This window comes from Galeopterus variegatus, unplaced genomic scaffold (genome assembly GCF_000696425.1).
Source record: "Galeopterus variegatus unplaced genomic scaffold, G_variegatus-3.0.2 Scaffold1391, whole genome shotgun sequence".
NCBI lineage: Eukaryota > Metazoa > Chordata > Mammalia > Dermoptera > Cynocephalidae > Galeopterus > Galeopterus variegatus.
The window spans coordinates 129,897-148,368 of NW_007727502.1; the positions used below are offsets into that span (position 1 = coordinate 129,897).

The window sequence follows — 18,472 nt, forward strand, 5'->3', positions numbered from 1 at the left end:
ACAGAACAGACAAAGACCAGTTACCAAGTGAACAAGTCTGCCGCAACACTACCTTCTGCGCATGCTGCAAAGCTTTACAGGTTTCTCTAGAAGTTAACTTTGCAGAAGGTAGCATTTGAATATGGCTATTTCTAAGAAAAGTTGTCAGTTCAAAGGATCCTTGACATCAATGCCTGACTTCACAGCAACCACTGATGCCCTTGAGCAGACTGAAGAAGAGTTGCTGGCAACTCTTCAAAGAAACGCATGACCGGCACCACGTTAAACTCCCTAAATATAGGATCTCATTTAATCCTTCCAACAATTGTGTGGGGTTGGTAATTTTATTCTAATTTTGCAGTTGAAGAATGATCCTGAGAGTGGCTAACAAAATTCCCTAAAACTATACAGAAGTAATATAGGTGTGTATCACGCCTGGGACCTGTAGCTGGTTTGCAGTTGATTCCAAACACGGTGTTCTTCCTGACCATGCCCACGGGGCTGCTTCTAGTTTGCATTCTCATTACAAGTAGAGTATTGCTCATGTGACTACAGAAGAACTTTTTATTTTAAGTAATAGTATAGAGATACTCGTAGGTCCCTACTTCTAACTTGTTATTAACGTTTACCATCATTGGGGTTTCTAAATTACCACTTTGAGGCAAGCAAAGGATGACGATGGAAAATGATGAACACGATTCTTGAAAACTATAGATTCTTAATACTGAAAATAGAATACACAAGTTTATACAACAGAGCCTATCAAGAAAATTGGGCATTTATTTTAAATGCCTGAAAGAAGCTATCAAGAACCTATGACAGTTTTTCTAGGAATTGCTAATGACAAACATCTACTGTTTCTAAGAATGAGAAAGACAGTCAATGTGCTGACTTCTTCAGGAACAATCTAAGCTGGGACAAAATTAAGTGGGAAAATGAGGTATCATTTGCTGCCTATCATTAGTAGACTTTCAGTGGGGATAAGAACACTAACGTGGGTGACCTGAGACAAACTGGCATTGCCATGCTTTGCTGGGGGCAGTACAAATGGGCCCAATATGCTGGAAAGCAATTTGGCAGTGTATAATACCAAAGATCTGAAATATCATTATATCTTTTCATGTAGTAGTTCCGTTCCCTGGGATTAAACCTACAGAAAAGAAAGAAATAAAGAGAAAATGATACATGAACATTTTCTTTCCAAGGATTATATCTCAATGTTCAAAATAGCCTACATACCTAACAAATGACAAATGGGCAAGTTACAGTGTACCCAACATTGTAAACTGTACACAAAGAAAAATAAAGTGAGAAGAGGTTATAAAACCACGTGGACAAGGAGGTAGAACAGCAGAATTAAGACTTTGGAGTGTGACTATCTGGGTTAAAATCTGACTCCACCAACAATTAGCTGCATGACCCCAAGTTAGTTAATCACAGTGTGCCTCAGTTTCTTCATGTTAAATGAGCATGAACCCAGTAACTACCTCACTGGGCTTTTGTGAAGATTCAGTGAGAAAACACAAAGTGCTTAACTATCCTTTGACATGTAATAAACACTCAACAAATACTAGCAATTTTTAATAATCTAAATTATATTTGACATGATTGGCATAAAAAAATGGTAATACAGTTACTGGATGGAACAATTACGGGTTTTTATTTTCTTTTTTGTACCCTGCCATATTTCCCAAATTGAAAATCAGGGGTATGATACTTTTATGACTTAAAAAAAAGTATCAATAAAAACAAAGGGGAATGTTTTTACTAGTACATGGGCACATCTAGTAATTAAATGTGAGAACATATGGAAGCCCTTGGCACAGTGCCCGGCACACAATAATTCTTCTTCCAAACACTTGCTGGAATGGGACCATGGGGTGTACTAGGCAAGGGCCAGCCAACATCAAATTGGTAATTCATATCCAAGACTGCTGAAAACATCCAGGCCAGCAGTGGAGCCAGGCCGAGGCCTGGGTGTCCTGAACCAGGCCGTGGGCCTTAGCCCTGCCCCAACCCTGCATCTGGGCCAGCTTCAGAGCTGCGCAGGGCAGCTCCAACCCACCTGCAACCAGATCTTGGAATGTGCTTATTACCACCTGTGTTTTCTTTGAGGTGTGTGACTTATCTGCTCGTGTCCTTCACCAAATTTTCTGCTTAGATTTTCCTAATTCGCTTTTAATTGTTCTTTCTGCAATAAGGATGTTAATCTTTATGTGCTTTTTAAAAAAGTACAAAACTATGCTATCTACCCTAAGTGACTCATTGTGCAGTGTAGGCATGTATTGAAACAACACACTGTAACCCACAAAAAATACAAAAAATATATAAATTAAAAAAAAAAAAAAACTGCTAAGAGCTGCCTGCGCATCCTCACTGCTGGTTTCCTAAAAGCGGTGCCTTACCCACATCTTTTCCACCAGCAGATCCTTCTCCAGTCCCTCCCTCCTTGGAATAATTCCACCTTAGTCACCAGCCCAGTGGCCACCTTACTGAAGTCCCATCCTCAATAAATTCTGGCTGGTTGACTGAATCTAACATGATAATTTGAAGAGTAAAAACACTTCCTGAAGTCAGCAGTTCACCGTTTTATACACAAGTATTCCAATTTTCAAAATATGATGACTAACTTTTAACTCTGCATCACCACTCCAATTAAACATCGTATACATTCTTGAGGCCTCCACTACATCAGGTCATTGTCAAACGTTTTCCAAACCTTTGAAGACTGACATTGCTTTGAGTTATGTCTAAGCAAAGAACCAACTTTTTTAAAAACTCAGTTTTGGTTTAGACCTATTATAATATTCCACTTCAAAAGTTAGTTTTAGAAAGAGGGACTACACTACAAATATTTAAGTGAAATAAAGAGGAAATGTGGATAGCTAGAAAAAAAATATCATGGCTCACTCTATGAGATCTGAAAGAACACAGAGAGGGCTCATAGTAAAACCTGCATGGTTTGGTTCTATCTCCTATGAGGCTGTGGGGACTAAGATTCCCAGAGCCTTGTTTAATGAAATAGAGATAATGACAATTATTTCCCAACATTTCTACCTGTGAACTCGCTTATTAGCACAGCTCTTGGCAGGTAGAGGTGACCAATGCTCAGACAAATCTGAGTTTCTTGAACCCTACTTTGTAATCCACACTTACGGGAAGAGGTAAATGCACTTGGCTTATCAGGTCTCAACAATCCCAATTCCAATCTCCTGGGGGATAGAAGTGGGCCTCCTAACACCATGCATGCCCTCCACTCGAGACAGGTGCCGTTCATGACCCTGCTCACAGAACCACTTCTGATCCTCAAGACCCTGAAAGGTAGGCATGACGATTTTTATTGTTACCATCTTACAAATGGGAAGCAATTGTCTGGGCAATTTCCCAAGATCCTAAGCCCCCTGAGCAGGGGGCTTTCACTACACCACCTCTTCCAGGACTCTAGCCACCTAACCAACCAGTGTCTCATCCAAAGCAAATGGAAGTGGCTTCATCGAACTCAAGATGATCAATGAGTTGATAAGGTCGTAGACCCTTAGAAAAATCCCATTACAGAATAATATTAGAAGCTTGAGAAACTACAAAGCATGAAGAGAAATAAAGGAAGAAAATCTAGCATCAGAAAACTGGACTATTTCTTAAAACCAGAATCATTTCAAATGTGTCCCCCTTCTTGGGCACATGGCTGCACAGCAAGAGACTGCATTTCCCAGTCACTCTTTTGGCCAAATGTGCCACATGACCAAGTCCCTGCCAGTGGACCAGTAATCAGAACAGATTCTAGTTGCCTGCTTAAAAGCACATCCCTTTCCCTGGACTTCTGCTCCTTCCCATCGATGTCTGGAAGTAGGGGCAATTGGAGCGACCTTGAGCAACCTTAGGAGCGCAGAGCTACACTGCAGGCCTGGGTCCCTGGGTCATAGGTGGGACAGAAACACTTGTGGTCTTTAAGCCACTGTATTGTTGCGTCTGTCATAGCAACTAAACCTCTACCCTACCGTTAAAGAAAACAGGAAAGTAAGACAGGGAGGGAGAGAGAGAAGAAAAGGTAAACACTATGCTAAGAAGTCATCAGGTCTGCAGGACAGAACACTACTTCATTATACATGGAGGGATGACAGAAATCAGCTTTAGTTTTAACTTGTTTAACAGGTTTGCCCTCCTATCAATGACAAGTGAAAATATTTAACAAACTCTGTACATAAATATTTTCCTGACAAAAGCAAACAATGTTATTAAATATATAGAAACAAGACGGTCTCAATAACAAATGAAAAATATTACGACAAACTGCCAACAACTTACCAGATCACAAGAAAACAAGAACATTAAAAATTCCTTAGGTGCTATTTTTAAATAGCCAGGGAAATTGGCTTAAAATTATTAGCCATTATTTTCTTTTTTTTTGTCTTTTGTCTTTTTCCGTGTCTGGCAACGGATCGCAACCCTCAGTGTTGCCCCCGTACCGGACCGGGGACCAGCAATGGGATCGCAACCCTCGGCGTTGCTCCCGCGCCTCGCTCAGCCAGTGAGCGGGAACCGGTCCGTATGTGGGATCCGAACCCTCGGGCGGGAGCGCTGCCACGCTTCCCAAGCGGCGCACTATCCAGTGCGCCACCGGGCCGGCCCTTAGCCATTATTTTCTAAAATACCACAGTAAACAACAGGTACAGAAAGAATGATCCATGTAGCCTTTTCAGGAGGAAACACATGTGGTAACTTATTAAAAACACAGGGTTACAGATTTCATCTAATCAACTTAGTAAAAGCTTGCCCACAAAGTTAAAGACCAAAGACAAATGACAGATCGTGACAGCTGGCGCTGCAGGGACAGCCTGAATGAGTAGAATGCGGATGGGTGCTGGGTAGGGGTGGCTTAAGGAAATTAATATAATAGATCAAATAAGTATTAATGAAGACAGAACCAATTGGTTTCCCACCTTTCTTCTACAGGTTGACAAAGTCTACAGCTTTATGCAGATCATTAATCGTAACACAAAACTCAACTCACCTGAGTTTCTTAAAATGTGAAAAAGGAAATAGATTTGAAGAGACTGGGCCTTCCTAGAGAAAAGAATATTCTGCCTTCCAATGAAACACAAAGAAAAAATAGAGCTTTAATTTGTGACCTTGATTCACAAGAGCATTATAACAAAAGAACGAGTCTTGATGAAGTAATTTTAGCTTCCTAAAAAAACCTGACATTAACATACCTTCAATTACTCACAGTTCTTCGTCTTGAGTTTCCAGCAACTCTGAAGTGCTTGACAGATTAGGTTCTAATGCAGTCGGGTTCCACAACCAAATATACTTACAAAATAAAAAGTGCATTTTAACACTTCCTCTACAAATGTATAGACTTTGCTTATAAAACCTACATTGGTGATCCCAAAGGTTTGATAAGATAATAAAGAAAAGGAAAACCCACTTATTGGTACTAAAGCCTTTACTGTAATAAACCAAATATATTTACAATTTATACAAATGTTTAACCTTCAACAAAAATACAAAAAAACATTTCACAAGATGCAAAACCAGGAAACAAGTTCGCTGGAGACACCACTGCTCTACAAGGACGGAAGTGAGGTGAACTGCAAGAACAGAAAGGTCATCTCACATTCGGGCAAGGCGTGACCGACAGATCACCAAGAAAGAACAGAACGGGCTCAAACGTGGCTCAGCAGCTTCCATTCCTCAGTCCTGCCAAACCCCTTGGCCCCTCTGTGCACGTGGCTTCTGTGCTCCATTTGGTCTAGGTAGACAGGTGACCTTCTGTGGATAGCCTCGTCGTTTCCTCTTTGTAGAATCAAAAGTAGTTTTGTGTCAAGGTTTGGAAACAGGTTTCTGTGTTTTGTTTTTCCTTTAAAGTTACAACTTTTCTATTTCTACAAATTCAAAACATTTTGGCCCAATTCAACTATAAACGTTAAACCACATAATGTTTTCAGTAGATGACTTCATAGACTGTAGCCTTCTTGTCCCCTGAGCCAGTGACTATGTACTTATCATCCACAGAGATGTCACAGCTAAGCACTGATGAAGACTCTTTGGACTGGAAGAGAAAACAACGGGCATGTGTTTAATGTGGAACAAGGATACTCAGGGCCCTGCTTCCATCTGAGGCACCTTTGCTTCTGGTTTCAAAGGCGACACCGTGGTCAAATTATCTAGGTAAAGAGCATGCACTTACCTGGAATATACTGGCTCCATACGGGGTCCGCCAAGCATTGAGGAGGTTATCTTTTCCAGTACTCACAAACCATTTACCTAGAATTAGCAAAAGAATATGTACTTGTAGCAAGATTAAAATTCCTCCTATACTATTAGCAACTTGGACTTAATCAAACAGAGAGCGTTGTTAACACATAAATAACACGCACAAGGGCTGGTCTATAACACGTGCAGAAGTTTTAAATCTGGGCTTCTGGGTGAATTATCTGCATGATCTTGGTTATAATCAAAGAGGTGTCAGCCTCATTAGTCACTGGATACATGACTCAGCGTTATATTCAGCACACGGTAGGCCCTCGAATACTGAATCAGTCTTCTTATGATAAAATGGGACTACTAAAGATTCAATGTTGAATTTAAGTAAAACACCTGTCACGTTGTATGGCCCATAGAATGTGCTCACTAAGTTAATAGCTCTTTGTCCATCCGTCAATCCATCCTTCCCATCAACAAAGACCTGACCTCTGCAGTGCATAAGCACAGGCTCAACATCAGCTTCTTCCCTGCTTAGCCTCACTCACTGCAGTGTCAGAGTCTGGGTGCAGATAGACACTCCCTTCTCTGAGCCTGGGTTCCTCACCCTGGTCAGTTCATAACACCTCCCACTGCTTCTGCCCCATTCTTCCATAAATTCCCACCCACCCCTCTTCAGAGTGTAACTAATTGCCCCCCTCTCACCCCCACTAAAAACAAATATGCATCCAAACTTTGCATTAGGCAATTTCATCGCCTGCTGACTTTCCTCAAATTAGCAAAGCAGACTGAAACAGACATTACTATGCTCTGAGGGACATATTAAAACAACAGAATTGTTGTATCCAGCTGCTCGGAGAACAACATTTTTTCCAGATATAATCTCTACCCTATTTTTTTTTTTTTTGGCAGAAGTATCTTCCATTGAGGCCATCAACGGCTTCCAGTCCCCTCTCCGTGGAACGCACCACAATAAGCGAATTTCAGGGAGAGCACACAGCTCTCGTGGAGGTGCAGCTGGTACTTGTCCGGCTTGTTCACGTGAAGGACCTCCACGTTGCTGCTCTCCATGCCCACGGCCAGCCACTCCCCAGTGGGGCAGTACCCCAGGGAGAAGATCTGCAGAGGCGGAACAGGCTCGCTGATTATTTCACCCAGTGAACTTAGGAAGTGAAAAGACAGCAAGAAAAGGGGTATATAACAAGAATGTGGAAGCAAGCAGACAAATCCAGACTGTGGGAAAGTCTACAGGACAAGTAACCCAACCCAGGCGAATGAGTGTCAAGGATCCTTATGCAACAACTGGAAAAATGCGAACACTTCACATCATATGTGATGAAATTAAGGAGTTACTCTTAATAACAATGGTATTCCTGTGTGTGTTTTAAAGGAGTCCTTATCTTAGCAGCACTAAAATACTTAGGGATGAAAAGATAGGATGTCTAGGATTTACGTAAAAATAATCTAGTGTTTGAGGGGGAGGGTGACAAGACAGACAAGACTGGCCATATGCTTCAGGTGTTAAAGTGGACGACAGGGCCCGGGGTTCAGCATACAGTTCTCTGTACTTCCACATGCACTTGAACATTTTCTGTACTCATGTATATTTGAGAATTTCCATAAGAAGTTTTAAAAAAAAAAAGGACAAGCCAAAATAGGATCCTACTTATAGTGGGAAAGGGGTAGAACAGAGAAGACTCTAAAAAACTCAACAAAATGTTAATAGGGACATGATATTAGTAGTACATATAGTTGTTTTCCTTGTTTGTTCTATTTTTCTTAGTCAAATTATTTTTTTTTTTTTTTCGTTTTCCGGCAACGGATCGCAACCCTCAGTGTCGCGCCCGTACCGGACCGGGACCGGCAACGGGATCGCAACCCTCGGTGTTGCGCCCGCACCTCGCTCAGCCAGTGAGCGGGAACCGGTCTATATGTGGGATCCGAACCCTCGGCGGGAGCGCCGCCGCGCTCTCCAAGCGGCGCACTGTAGCGCTTCGCTCACCGGGCCGGCCCCAATCAAATTATTTTTATTATAAAAAAAGTAAATAAACATCAAGCAATGATAAAAGAGCAATTCTATCAGCAGAAAGCACTTAAAATGGCAAGCACTGTCTTTCTCAAACAATTCTATGTTCAGACACCCAACATCTAAACACATTTCACAATCCACAAAGTTGCCGTTCTCATCCTACTTCAGAACTCTGTAAATCTACCAGCCGCGGCCCCACATTCTGAGGGGAGAGTGACACAATGAGCATCTACTGAGACACCTCTGCATTTTGTCGAACTCCCTGACGCAGGGAAAATGAATTAACTTGCGGAGCTGTTGTGACTGCTTTCCACTCCTAGTGACACCCCTGCATGTTGCTCAAGCTCTATATGGGAATCAAATAATCAACTTCATTCCCGCATTAGCTGGTGAGAATATGCACAGCAGATCAAACGCCACTGAAGGAAAACCATACATTCTTCGCTGTCTGAATACCTTAAACACACTCACATGTAAATAAAACAGCTAACAAGTCTTAACCTAGAGGATTTTAAAAGCCACTCAAAGAGTTTCCGGGTTTCTTTGTGTGTTTGTGGTTTGTTTGTTTTTTTTAAATCAGTTATCTCAAATTCAACCCTGATCTGTTTGTCTAGATACTAGTGTTGTGGGGTAGGAAAGGAGAGAGAAGGATGACACGCCCAGGCCACCTCGTAGACTCCGGGGCAGGTGAAAGCCACCAGTCACCTGTGAGGTGAAGTCATGCTGCTGCAGCTGCCGCCCTTCCCGCAGGTCCCAGGACCTGACCGTGTTGTCCAAACCGCCCGTCCAGAGCTTGGTGCCATCATTAGAAATGTCAATACAGCTGGCTCCATCTGTGTGGCCCTGGAATTGCCTGATAAAACAAACCAGATTGAATAATGATTTCCTGCCAGAGCTCAAGGTAAACACTGTTGTGTTGTTAGTTTTGGACTCTGTGCGTGTGTGTGTCATCGCGTCAGGGTCTGCCGATGTGCAAGATCAAACTAACCTTCCCCAGAGGAAGAAAGCAGCACCTGCAGATTCTCTTTTCATGATCCAAGTGTTAAAGAAATGGAATGCCACTGCAGGCCACTCCCCCGAAGTTAACTATGCTACTCTACCTCCTCTGACAAATCTGTCTGGAAGGTAAAATTCCCCCCAGGTCTGGAAAAGTGTTAAAACAAAACATAAGATAAACACACAAAATCCCACATGTACTCCTCAAGGAAGGATAAAGACCTGCCCTTCAACTGTGAAGGCCTGGATCCGTGAGAGAAAGAAGTGGCGACTTCCCAAGCAGGGGCCACAGGCACTTGCTCCCGTGAGCATGGATTCTGTGAATCAACACAGCGGGATGCCCTCTGTGCCAGCACAGCATGAGCTCACGTATTTACTCAACCTTGCTTTCTGCATTAGAAAGAGCCCTGCATTAGGAAATCTGTACTCCCAGAGACAAAGGGTCACACACCTCTGGCCCTCAGAGGCACTGGGCAGAGACAAAGGTCACTGCTGTCAGAGGCAGACCCACAGCCACCTCCAGGCTGAGCACAAGGTTGGTTCTTTAAAGGGGAGCCTTGTGCCGACAACTCTGCTGAGAACAGGTGTTGCACAGGTACAGGTGGGCTTGCCGTGGGGAGGTCACTGTAAGCTGCCACAGGGCTGGGGTCTGCGCAGTGTGGGGGTGACTGTCCTGGCCAGCAAATAAGCCGAGGGCCTTAAACTGCATCATGAACAAAGATGAAACATGAAACAAAAGAGCAAACACATGCTAATTTTACCTCTGATGTCTCCTTAGTGCTTACTTTTCTAGAACATCTCTGGTGTGAGCACCTACATCCCCAAGGGGCAGGAGGTGGAGGAGCCAAGAGAAGCCAGAGAGAAGCAGAGGTTCAGGAGGCCTTTGCCTCCTGGCCTAGCTACTCACGGAGGGAACCCCACAGAAAGCCAGCCTTGCTCACCTCACCAGTGTCTGGTTGTGCAGGTCCCACACGGCGATGTTGCCGTCGCTGCAGCACGAGAAGCAGACCTTGGAATCGGGGCTGATGGCCAGGGCGTAGCAGGCGGGGGCCGAGGACGTCAGCTCTGCCTTGATGCGCGGGGTCGGAGCCGCCAGGTCCCAAATGGACAAAGTACTGGCTTCCCCTCCCACTATGAGAGTGCAGCCATCAGGGAGCAATTTACAGGAACGGATATAATTATCTCTATTCTGTGAAACAAACATTGTTCAGTTGCTAGAATGAATTTCCAAGCAATGACAGTGCCGTGTGCCCTAACTGCTGTCTTGGTTTTTGAATCAAAGAGTAGTATTTCATGGATACCCTTAACAAAGCAAGAGTTCTGCAGTAAAGATCAGGGTTCCACTGCAACTATCGCCTTCAAAATAGTAAACACACAAGCTCATGGGACTGCTTGGGCATGAATGAAAGCTTAAGATAACTGTTCCCGATTTCCTGCTTCCCAGACAGAACTGAAATTATCTAGGTGTAAGGTAGGTGTTCACGTACTTCTCTGAGGAAACCACTTTTCGAAGCTAGTTTATATACCTTTTATCTCATCATCCTCCAGTTTTACTATTTGGAAGCTGCAGACACACTGTCCACATTTTCATTTACATTACTCTTAACATTTCCTAATGCTGCATGGTGTCTGCAACAGTCAGAAGGATTCTTATCTCAGAATTTAATGGAACTGCAATCTCAAGCTGTAACACGGCTACTGCTGTATTAGACTTCCCAATCCAAAGGCCAAAGACACCAATAAAAGGAGGCATCTTTCCATCAAAACCAACGCATGTGAAAACAGGGGGTGAGACCTCGCATGACCCAACCCCCCAAAAAGTAACTGTTATCCTCCAACTTAAACCCAAACAGACACAGATGAAGTTTTTACAAGCTTTAATAATAGCCTGTCTTTCAAGTATTAGTGAAACTTGAAGGACATAACTTCAAAACAAGATACTTCTACTATTATAGAATTTCAAACTATGTTTCATTAATGAAGATATTTTCAAGTTACCTGATTAAAAAAAGGGAAAATACGCAAAAAACTACCCTCCAGAAGTCTTTGTGTCTCAAAAACATGGCCATTCTGCTTTTGGAAATATTCTCTCCAGAGTCCTCCCAATTTCCCAGGCAGGCAGTGGGTAAACGGCACCATCTGCAGTAGCAGAGCGCAGACAGACACCACCCCAGGGGCAGGGCAGCCTCAAGGCTGCTTAGAGCCGATGGTATGTGGTCTGTAAATCCTGGGGTTACAGTTTAGAGATCAGAACATGTCCTGGCGTGTTCTATGTCCCTGAAAAATGCAAAATGGTATTCTCAGACTCTGGGGGAGGGTGGCTTACGTGCCTAAGGAAAGCATTCGCATCGCTCCTGTTTTACTGACTGCTACCCTGATTTTTTGCATTGTAATCCTTTTAACCCCTTCCTGAAGTTAAGAAAATAAAACCAAACCAGCTCTCCTAGGTCTCCCTTAAAAACACAGACGCTGTTCAGAACGTTTTTTATGCCATGTTATCAAATGTTTACTATTCAATATTGATCTGAAGGCTACAGGGAAATTAAAAGTTGAGTGGACTGCAGGGATCAGAGTCCAGGCCTAGCTGTGCTTTTGTCCATTAAATGGGAAACCCCCTTTATAACAGACACCCCCACACAGATAGCTTCCGTAAACGACTGTAAAATACTTCTTTAAATAAATAAATAAATCCATCGACTCTGGGATTTAACCACTGCAACAGCAACAAATGAAAGTTTCACATTCAAGGAAATGGGTTGGGGGTGGGGGGCAAAATAGCTGACACAGGAAACAGAAGGGGCTTCCACCTCCTCGTAATGGGAATAAAACCCAGACCAGGACAGCTATTTCCTTACTGGGTCTCCAGGGAGAAATTACCCTGGTGCACCACTTCCTGCTCACTCACCAGACAGTCGAGCTGAGAGACAGGACTCTTATTGCCAGGGTGGCTGATGTCCCAGACCTTGACGCAGCCCTTCCCACCCGTGTACACATGTCTCGTGGGGTTGCTGATGGTCACCGCACACACCACCTCCCCGTGGTTGAGTGTGTTGATCTGGCGAGCGTGTCTGGGAATTCCAGGTCCAATGAGGGCGTCAGGGGGGAAGGGGACAGGCTGCATCTGACCGTCTGCCGTGACGTGGAAGGAGTATGCACTTTTGGAGAAGGGATGATTGGAGAGAAGAGAGAAGGACAGGAGAGAAGACAGAAAACACATTTATCATAAAGCAGTCATTACGCTGGCACTGTTCTAAGAGAAAGACTAAGAAAAGCAAAGATTCCCTTGTTACAGTTTCCTTTCGATATCAGTACAAGTTAAAGTATTTACTGATGGAACAAATTTAATATAAATAACAGAAATTTAGGACACATATTTTTAAGATTTAAAAATTGTGCTTATCCATTCTATAAAGCATTCCCTCAAACACCGTTATAAAACACTTAATATGCTTCCAAATTATCATAAAATACCTCCTTCTGTGTACCATGCATAATTGTATAATTCCTTAGTATAATTTAAAATGATTATTTTTGGTGCTTAAGATGAAGCCCTTAAGAACTCATAATAGTACACACAGTAAACAGTGTATTTCAACATTAACAAACAAAAAACAGCTTTCCAAACACACAAGTTTAAGGCTGGGACCTAAACTGTCTTTTGCATAACCAACAGGAAAGAAGAGATTCTCTTACCTCAAAAGCTTTGTAGCAGATTTTAAGCGTACTGCTCAACAACTGCCCTTTCCTACGCTGCTCACAAACCCCACCGTATTTAAGGCAGCAAAGCTCGCACCTAAAAGACTCCTCTTCCCTTCTTCCCTTTAGCCAGGTGTGCCCTTGTTCTGCCCAATGAGACACAGGCAGAAGCTGGTGGGGTGTCTTTGAGGATGTTCCTAACTTGCAAAAAAGGATGGATGGGGGGTTATGGGAACTCTCTGTACTCTCTGCTCAATTTTGCTATGAATCTAAAACTGTTGTAAAATAAATAGCTTATTAATTTTAAAAAAGAGGGGGGAAAAAAGGGATATGCCTGCCCTCTTCGCTCCTTCCTTCCCACTGCCTGAACTATAAGTAAGAAGATTGGAGCTGCTGCAGCCCTTTTGGGCCAGAAGGTGACAATGAAGATAGAAATCAATTGCTGAGGGGGGTAGAACTGAAAGAGGATGCGAGGATGCAGGTGACACTATGGGACAGTTATACCTGTCCTGGGCTGACAGCCAGTGTCTTTGTTGGAGAGAAAAATAACCTTCTATGTTATTTAAGCTAAGTTTTCTTTTCCTGTTAAATACAAATAAACCTAATCCTAATTGTACCCTTCTATTTCCACACCAAAATTCAAAGCATATTTTTTCTTGGATTTAAACTCCAAGAGCTAATATATTATGATTATAAAACGTGCACAAGACACGACACTTCAGAGAAAGGTAGAAATAAAAGTACTAATATTTTCACTCCACATCCCAACTGACAGAATTAGGCACATCCACTCTGATGACACTACTCTCACTTTCTTACCTGAGGCACCTCTAGGAGACCTAGAAATCCACACAGTGAACAATAAGTGGAGTGTGTACAGCTTTCCCTTCCCCTAACCCCTTGGGGTAAGTCTGGGCCCCTTCTGAAACTAGCCATTAATACCTTTACATATGTAAACCCCAGGAGTACTAATACAGAGCGTAAATGTTCATTTTAATTCTAACTCAAATTTTGTAAAGTAATTTTACAAGCACAATATTGAAAACTAATACAAGGCATTAGGTCTCTACTAGCCTGCACTTAAAACACATACTTTAGCTTGAAAATAAAACACACTATCAGTTTCCCTCCTTAAAAGCAAAATACCAAACTGATAAAGACTTTTAAACTTCCCTTCCCCTCTAGTAAAGGACACAATCTTAGATATCTGTTATCTCCCGGAAAACTAGTTCCAATAACTAATATTAAATGTCTATTTGGCCTAAATACTTGAATGTTACTCTCAAATTGAATAACCAAGCACACATGATGGGAACCATGCAGAATGTTCTGGCAAATAAATATACATATTAAACAATACAGGGTAAAGCCCTCATATCACCAAACCACTAAATTTCGTAATTTTTTATCCAAGACAATTCTTTGGTGTCCTTAGGAATATATCAAAAGTCCACATGATTATGTCCATATATATGCACATTATAGTTAGATGAACAGGGACCTACGCCACCATTATGACAAAGGGAGCTGTAATCAAATAGCACTTTGTTGCCCTTGAATAAGACACACGGAACTGTGGTCTGTTCACATTTTACCAGAATCGTGGACTTCAAAGCATTCTCATAGGACAAAGTCCAGTACTAAGTTATATCACATAGAATCAGGCACCAGGCTCTGGGTAAGAAATCACAAGCGAATATCCAGGTAATACTGAAGAAATGACAAGTGAGACTCCATAAAACTAAATAGCTAAGTTGCACGTGTTTTGTAAGAATGGTGGTCAAGGTGGGGAGAAAACCTGCTTCTCCAGGCTCTTTGTGCTGTGAGAGAAATGGCACATGTACAGGTTAGTTTATCCTTGTGCGTCTAAACCAACGTGGGTGCCTACAGGTAACGCAAGGTTCCATCAGGGGCCCTTTCAGCAATCCCAGATTTTTCAGGTGAACGAAACTTTTATCTTGCTTCAACTGAAACCCTGCTTATTATAGAATGAAATGTTCCAGATTAATACAGACGCACAAAGTACAGACAGGAAATCTGTGTGCTGGTCTCTAAAAGATGCCAACTTCTCTCCCAGGTGTCCTCTTCTTTAAACTGCACAGGAGGTCTACGATCATCATACTGAGGCAATTTAAAATTGATTCACAGTGCAGCAAACTGCTGCCAGCAGCTGTGAACATCCATCCGTCCCAGGAGAAGTCCCTATGGACGTTAATGCATCAGTCACAGGGGGCCGTGGAGGAGGCCAGCACAGCCTGCTGTGCTGCAGAGCCTCATCAAACGAACAAACCAGAACACACAAATGGCTCAGGGTCTCAACAAGGGATCAACAGGAAGTAAAAAACTAGAGGAGCAAACAAGACCGTCTGGAATTAGTTATTCACCTTCAAGAATAACAGGAACTTCAAGAAAAGGCCATACTGATGGTGCATCATGACAATCTTAAAGAGATAAAAGGAAACTCACCTTCTCTACTGCTTGAGGAACTAGGACAAGTAAAACCAACCAGGAAGGGGGATTTATAAACAGATAGTGAGTATTTAGAAACATCCATCAAGCCTGAATTCACGGTGAGGCCAGATACAAAAGAATATTACGTGGTATGGTTACATTTATAGAAGTTCAAACACTGGCAAAATTCACCTGTGGTACTGAACGTCAGGGTGGTGGTTACCTCTGGAGACTGGAAGAGGCACAAGAGGGGCACAGTTCTGGGGTGACAGTCGTGCTCCATTCCCGGTCCAGGCAAGGGCTGGCTGCATGGGTGGGTGCCCTTGATGAAAAGTTGCTGAGATATACATGTCTCATGCACTTTTCTGTATGTATATCATATGTGAATTTTTAAAGTTTAGATCATTTATTTATTCAAGCAAAAGTCAAGGGGAGGGCTCTGAACCGATTAACACATTAGATCAGGCCCATGACCAAGTCGAGAGCCCTGACTATGGTGTTAAGGGGACCTCAGCTGTGGCATGCTGGCTCGCAGCTGTACCGACTGTGGTGTCACTAACCGGCCAGTCTGTGGCCTAGAACGTATCCGTTTCCTGATCCATAAGATAGAAATAATAACAAAACATAAAGGTCACCTTATAATGAAATATAAAGTTGTTGTAAGGATTAAAAAAGATAATAGCTGCAAAAACATTTAACACAGCACTTGACACATAGCAGTGGGTCCTCAGGAAATGACAGTATCGTGAAACCATCCTGACTTTAAAAAAGGGAAAGTGAGAGTATGTTGAATCGACCGGTAGACAAATGTGAGGGCTAGGGGATGCAGAACAGGAGGAAGATGCAGGGTGGGAGTCAGGAGCCCGAGGGCAGCGACTAGGCAAAGAAAATCATAGACTTCATAAATCATAAAAGGTGAGAGTGGGGGAGACAGCACTCAGCAAAGACTTGAACAGACGTCCAAAGAGGACAGAAGGACGTTTGGATAGGACTGTGGACTCCTTGTTGGGGGCCATACCGCTTAGCTGAGCCCTGGCCCCCACCCAGCTTTTTGAATCAAGCACCTATGGATCAGGATCGCTTCTGATTCTGAGATCTGGTTGTAGAATTGAAAAGAATAAAGCCCACTAGACTTCACAGATTTAAAAACTGAATGAGGGCCGAGCCCGTGGCGCACTCGGGAGAGTGCGGTGCTGGGAGTGCAGCAGCGCTCCCGCCGCGGGTTCGGATCCTATGTAGGGATGACTGGTGCGCTCATAGCGCTCACCGGCTGAGCGTGGTGCGGCCGGTCTCAAACAGGACAAAAAATAAATAAATAAATAAATAAATAAATAAAAATAAAAACTGAATGAAATCAAAACTTGTTCAGAGCAAGGGGCTTTTCATTTACTGGGCACACAGCAGAGGTGAAGGATCTATAAGGAAAGAGTGTCCACTGGGGTTCCTCGTGGCAGTGGCCAACTGGAAAACAAGACTGCGTTCCGGGGAAGCGGGTTGCAGACCGGCACCTGTTAATAAAACTATGTTGTGTTCTGTGGCCAAAGGAAAACAGGTGCTTACAGAGTTGTTGATTTGCTGGAAATAGACAGAAACTGCGGTGGCAGAACCAAGTAAACAGTAATGAAGAACCACGTACCCTGAAGACAACGGCTGGGACTTGGCACTCTTGACGTGACATTTCTTGTTGCATTGACAAGTATCAAAAATACAATCATGTCAAAAATCTTCACTCAGTCTTCAAGCTCTTTAGGGCTCATGAGGCTCTTTACAGTTTAGTCTCAACAGGTTTCATTTCATGCGACCCTAAACTCTAAACAGGTCAGTCCCCTAAAATATCACATGCTGTCACATCTCCAAGTTTTGCATGAACTGTTCCCTCCTGCCTAGAACAGCACCTTCTCCCTCCTTCTGCCTGCCACGACCTCCCCATGCAGAACACTTCTTTCCCAGGGTCCTAGCTCTTCCTATAAATCCCTACTATAGTATTTATCACACTGCGGGCATCTCTGTCTTCCTCTTCCAGAGTTCTTCAGGGACAGGTGTCATGACTTCAGCAGCCAATATATAGCTGCTTTTCCATCAATGCATCAGAACAAACACAGTCTACTCCTAACTAATCACTTATACATTGAGACATGAAAGGTTGCTCTGGCAAGGAAAATAAGCTAAAACAAGAAGATGGGCAGTCCTCTAACCACCTGGGTTATGCCAGCCAGCTTTTTCCAAGGAATGTCTAGCAGTCACAGCAAATGTCACTAAGAGACCGTATCAGCTTCCCCAAGGGGGAAAAGCAGTCCCTAGAGAGCTGAATTAGACACAAAATGAATATAGTAACAGAGTGAAATCCATGGTTTTTCTCCAAGTCAGCCAAATCCAGTGGATACAGGACCTGCCCAAAGCAAGTTCTGGCATAATTAGCCACAGGGCACAGGAACAAGCTCACTCCTGTGCCCGGGCATTGCAAAGCATGACCAAACAATGAGGTATAAGAAGTGAGGAGACAGGCTGCAGTTGCAGGTTAGACATCAATAAGACACAGAAACCACGTTTAACTTATTTGGGCCTCATTTCCTTATTTTAAAAATGTGCTTTGACAACATTTAGCCTATGAACATGATTGCTGGGGAGTGTAGTAAATGAAGCCACATGGGAAAGTACGCCCAGAGAAGTGCCAAGCACAATATATACCCAACCTTTGGTTACTATGTTACAGGAAGAGTTTACTACCCCTAAGTAAGGGATGAGTAACCTGCCACCACCACCCAGCTAGGCAGTGGTAGAGCCAACATTCCAGTCCAGATCAGGCCAACTACAAAGTGGAGCTCGTAACCTTCACCTCAGCTTTCATGTCAGCACTTCCTCTGACATGTTCCCTTCAAGTGAGATAACGTGGGCGCCACCAGGATGGAGACACCTACTCTACACACAGTGAGCGACATCCAACAAGTCAGCATTGTCAGTGTGGTTCTGTACAGACTGGGCACAGGACACTTTGAGGGCTGGGGGTACCTGGCTCACAGATGAGAATAATGCAATTTATTATTTTTGGAGGATACTCTTAGTCTGAAAACTAATAAAGGTGGTGGATGGGGGGGGGGGGGGGGGGGGGGGGGGTTT

General features: G+C 43.2%; 1 protein-coding gene across 5 annotated transcripts in view; it reads right to left on the reverse strand.

The window, feature by feature from the left end:
• Window positions 1-5,407: 5,407 nt before the first annotated feature.
• The window catches only part of TLE1 (transducin-like enhancer of split 1 (E(sp1) homolog, Drosophila)), an 82,695-nt gene continuing 69,630 nt past the window's right edge, over window positions 5,408-18,472 (reverse strand). For all 5 annotated transcript variants that reach the window (XM_008576716.1, XM_008576718.1, XM_008576721.1 and 2 more), the window contains 6 exons: window positions 12,114-12,363; window positions 10,150-10,397; window positions 8,918-9,065; window positions 7,152-7,302; window positions 6,170-6,246; window positions 5,408-6,031 (listed from right to left, as the gene is read on the reverse strand). In XM_008576716.1, the coding sequence (XP_008574938.1) occupies window positions 5,924-6,031; window positions 6,170-6,246; window positions 7,152-7,302; window positions 8,918-9,065; window positions 10,150-10,397; window positions 12,114-12,363 (982 nt within the window). In that variant the 3' untranslated portion in view covers window positions 5,408-5,923. The remainder of the gene's footprint in view (window positions 6,032-6,169; window positions 6,247-7,151; window positions 7,303-8,917; window positions 9,066-10,149; window positions 10,398-12,113; window positions 12,364-18,472) is intronic.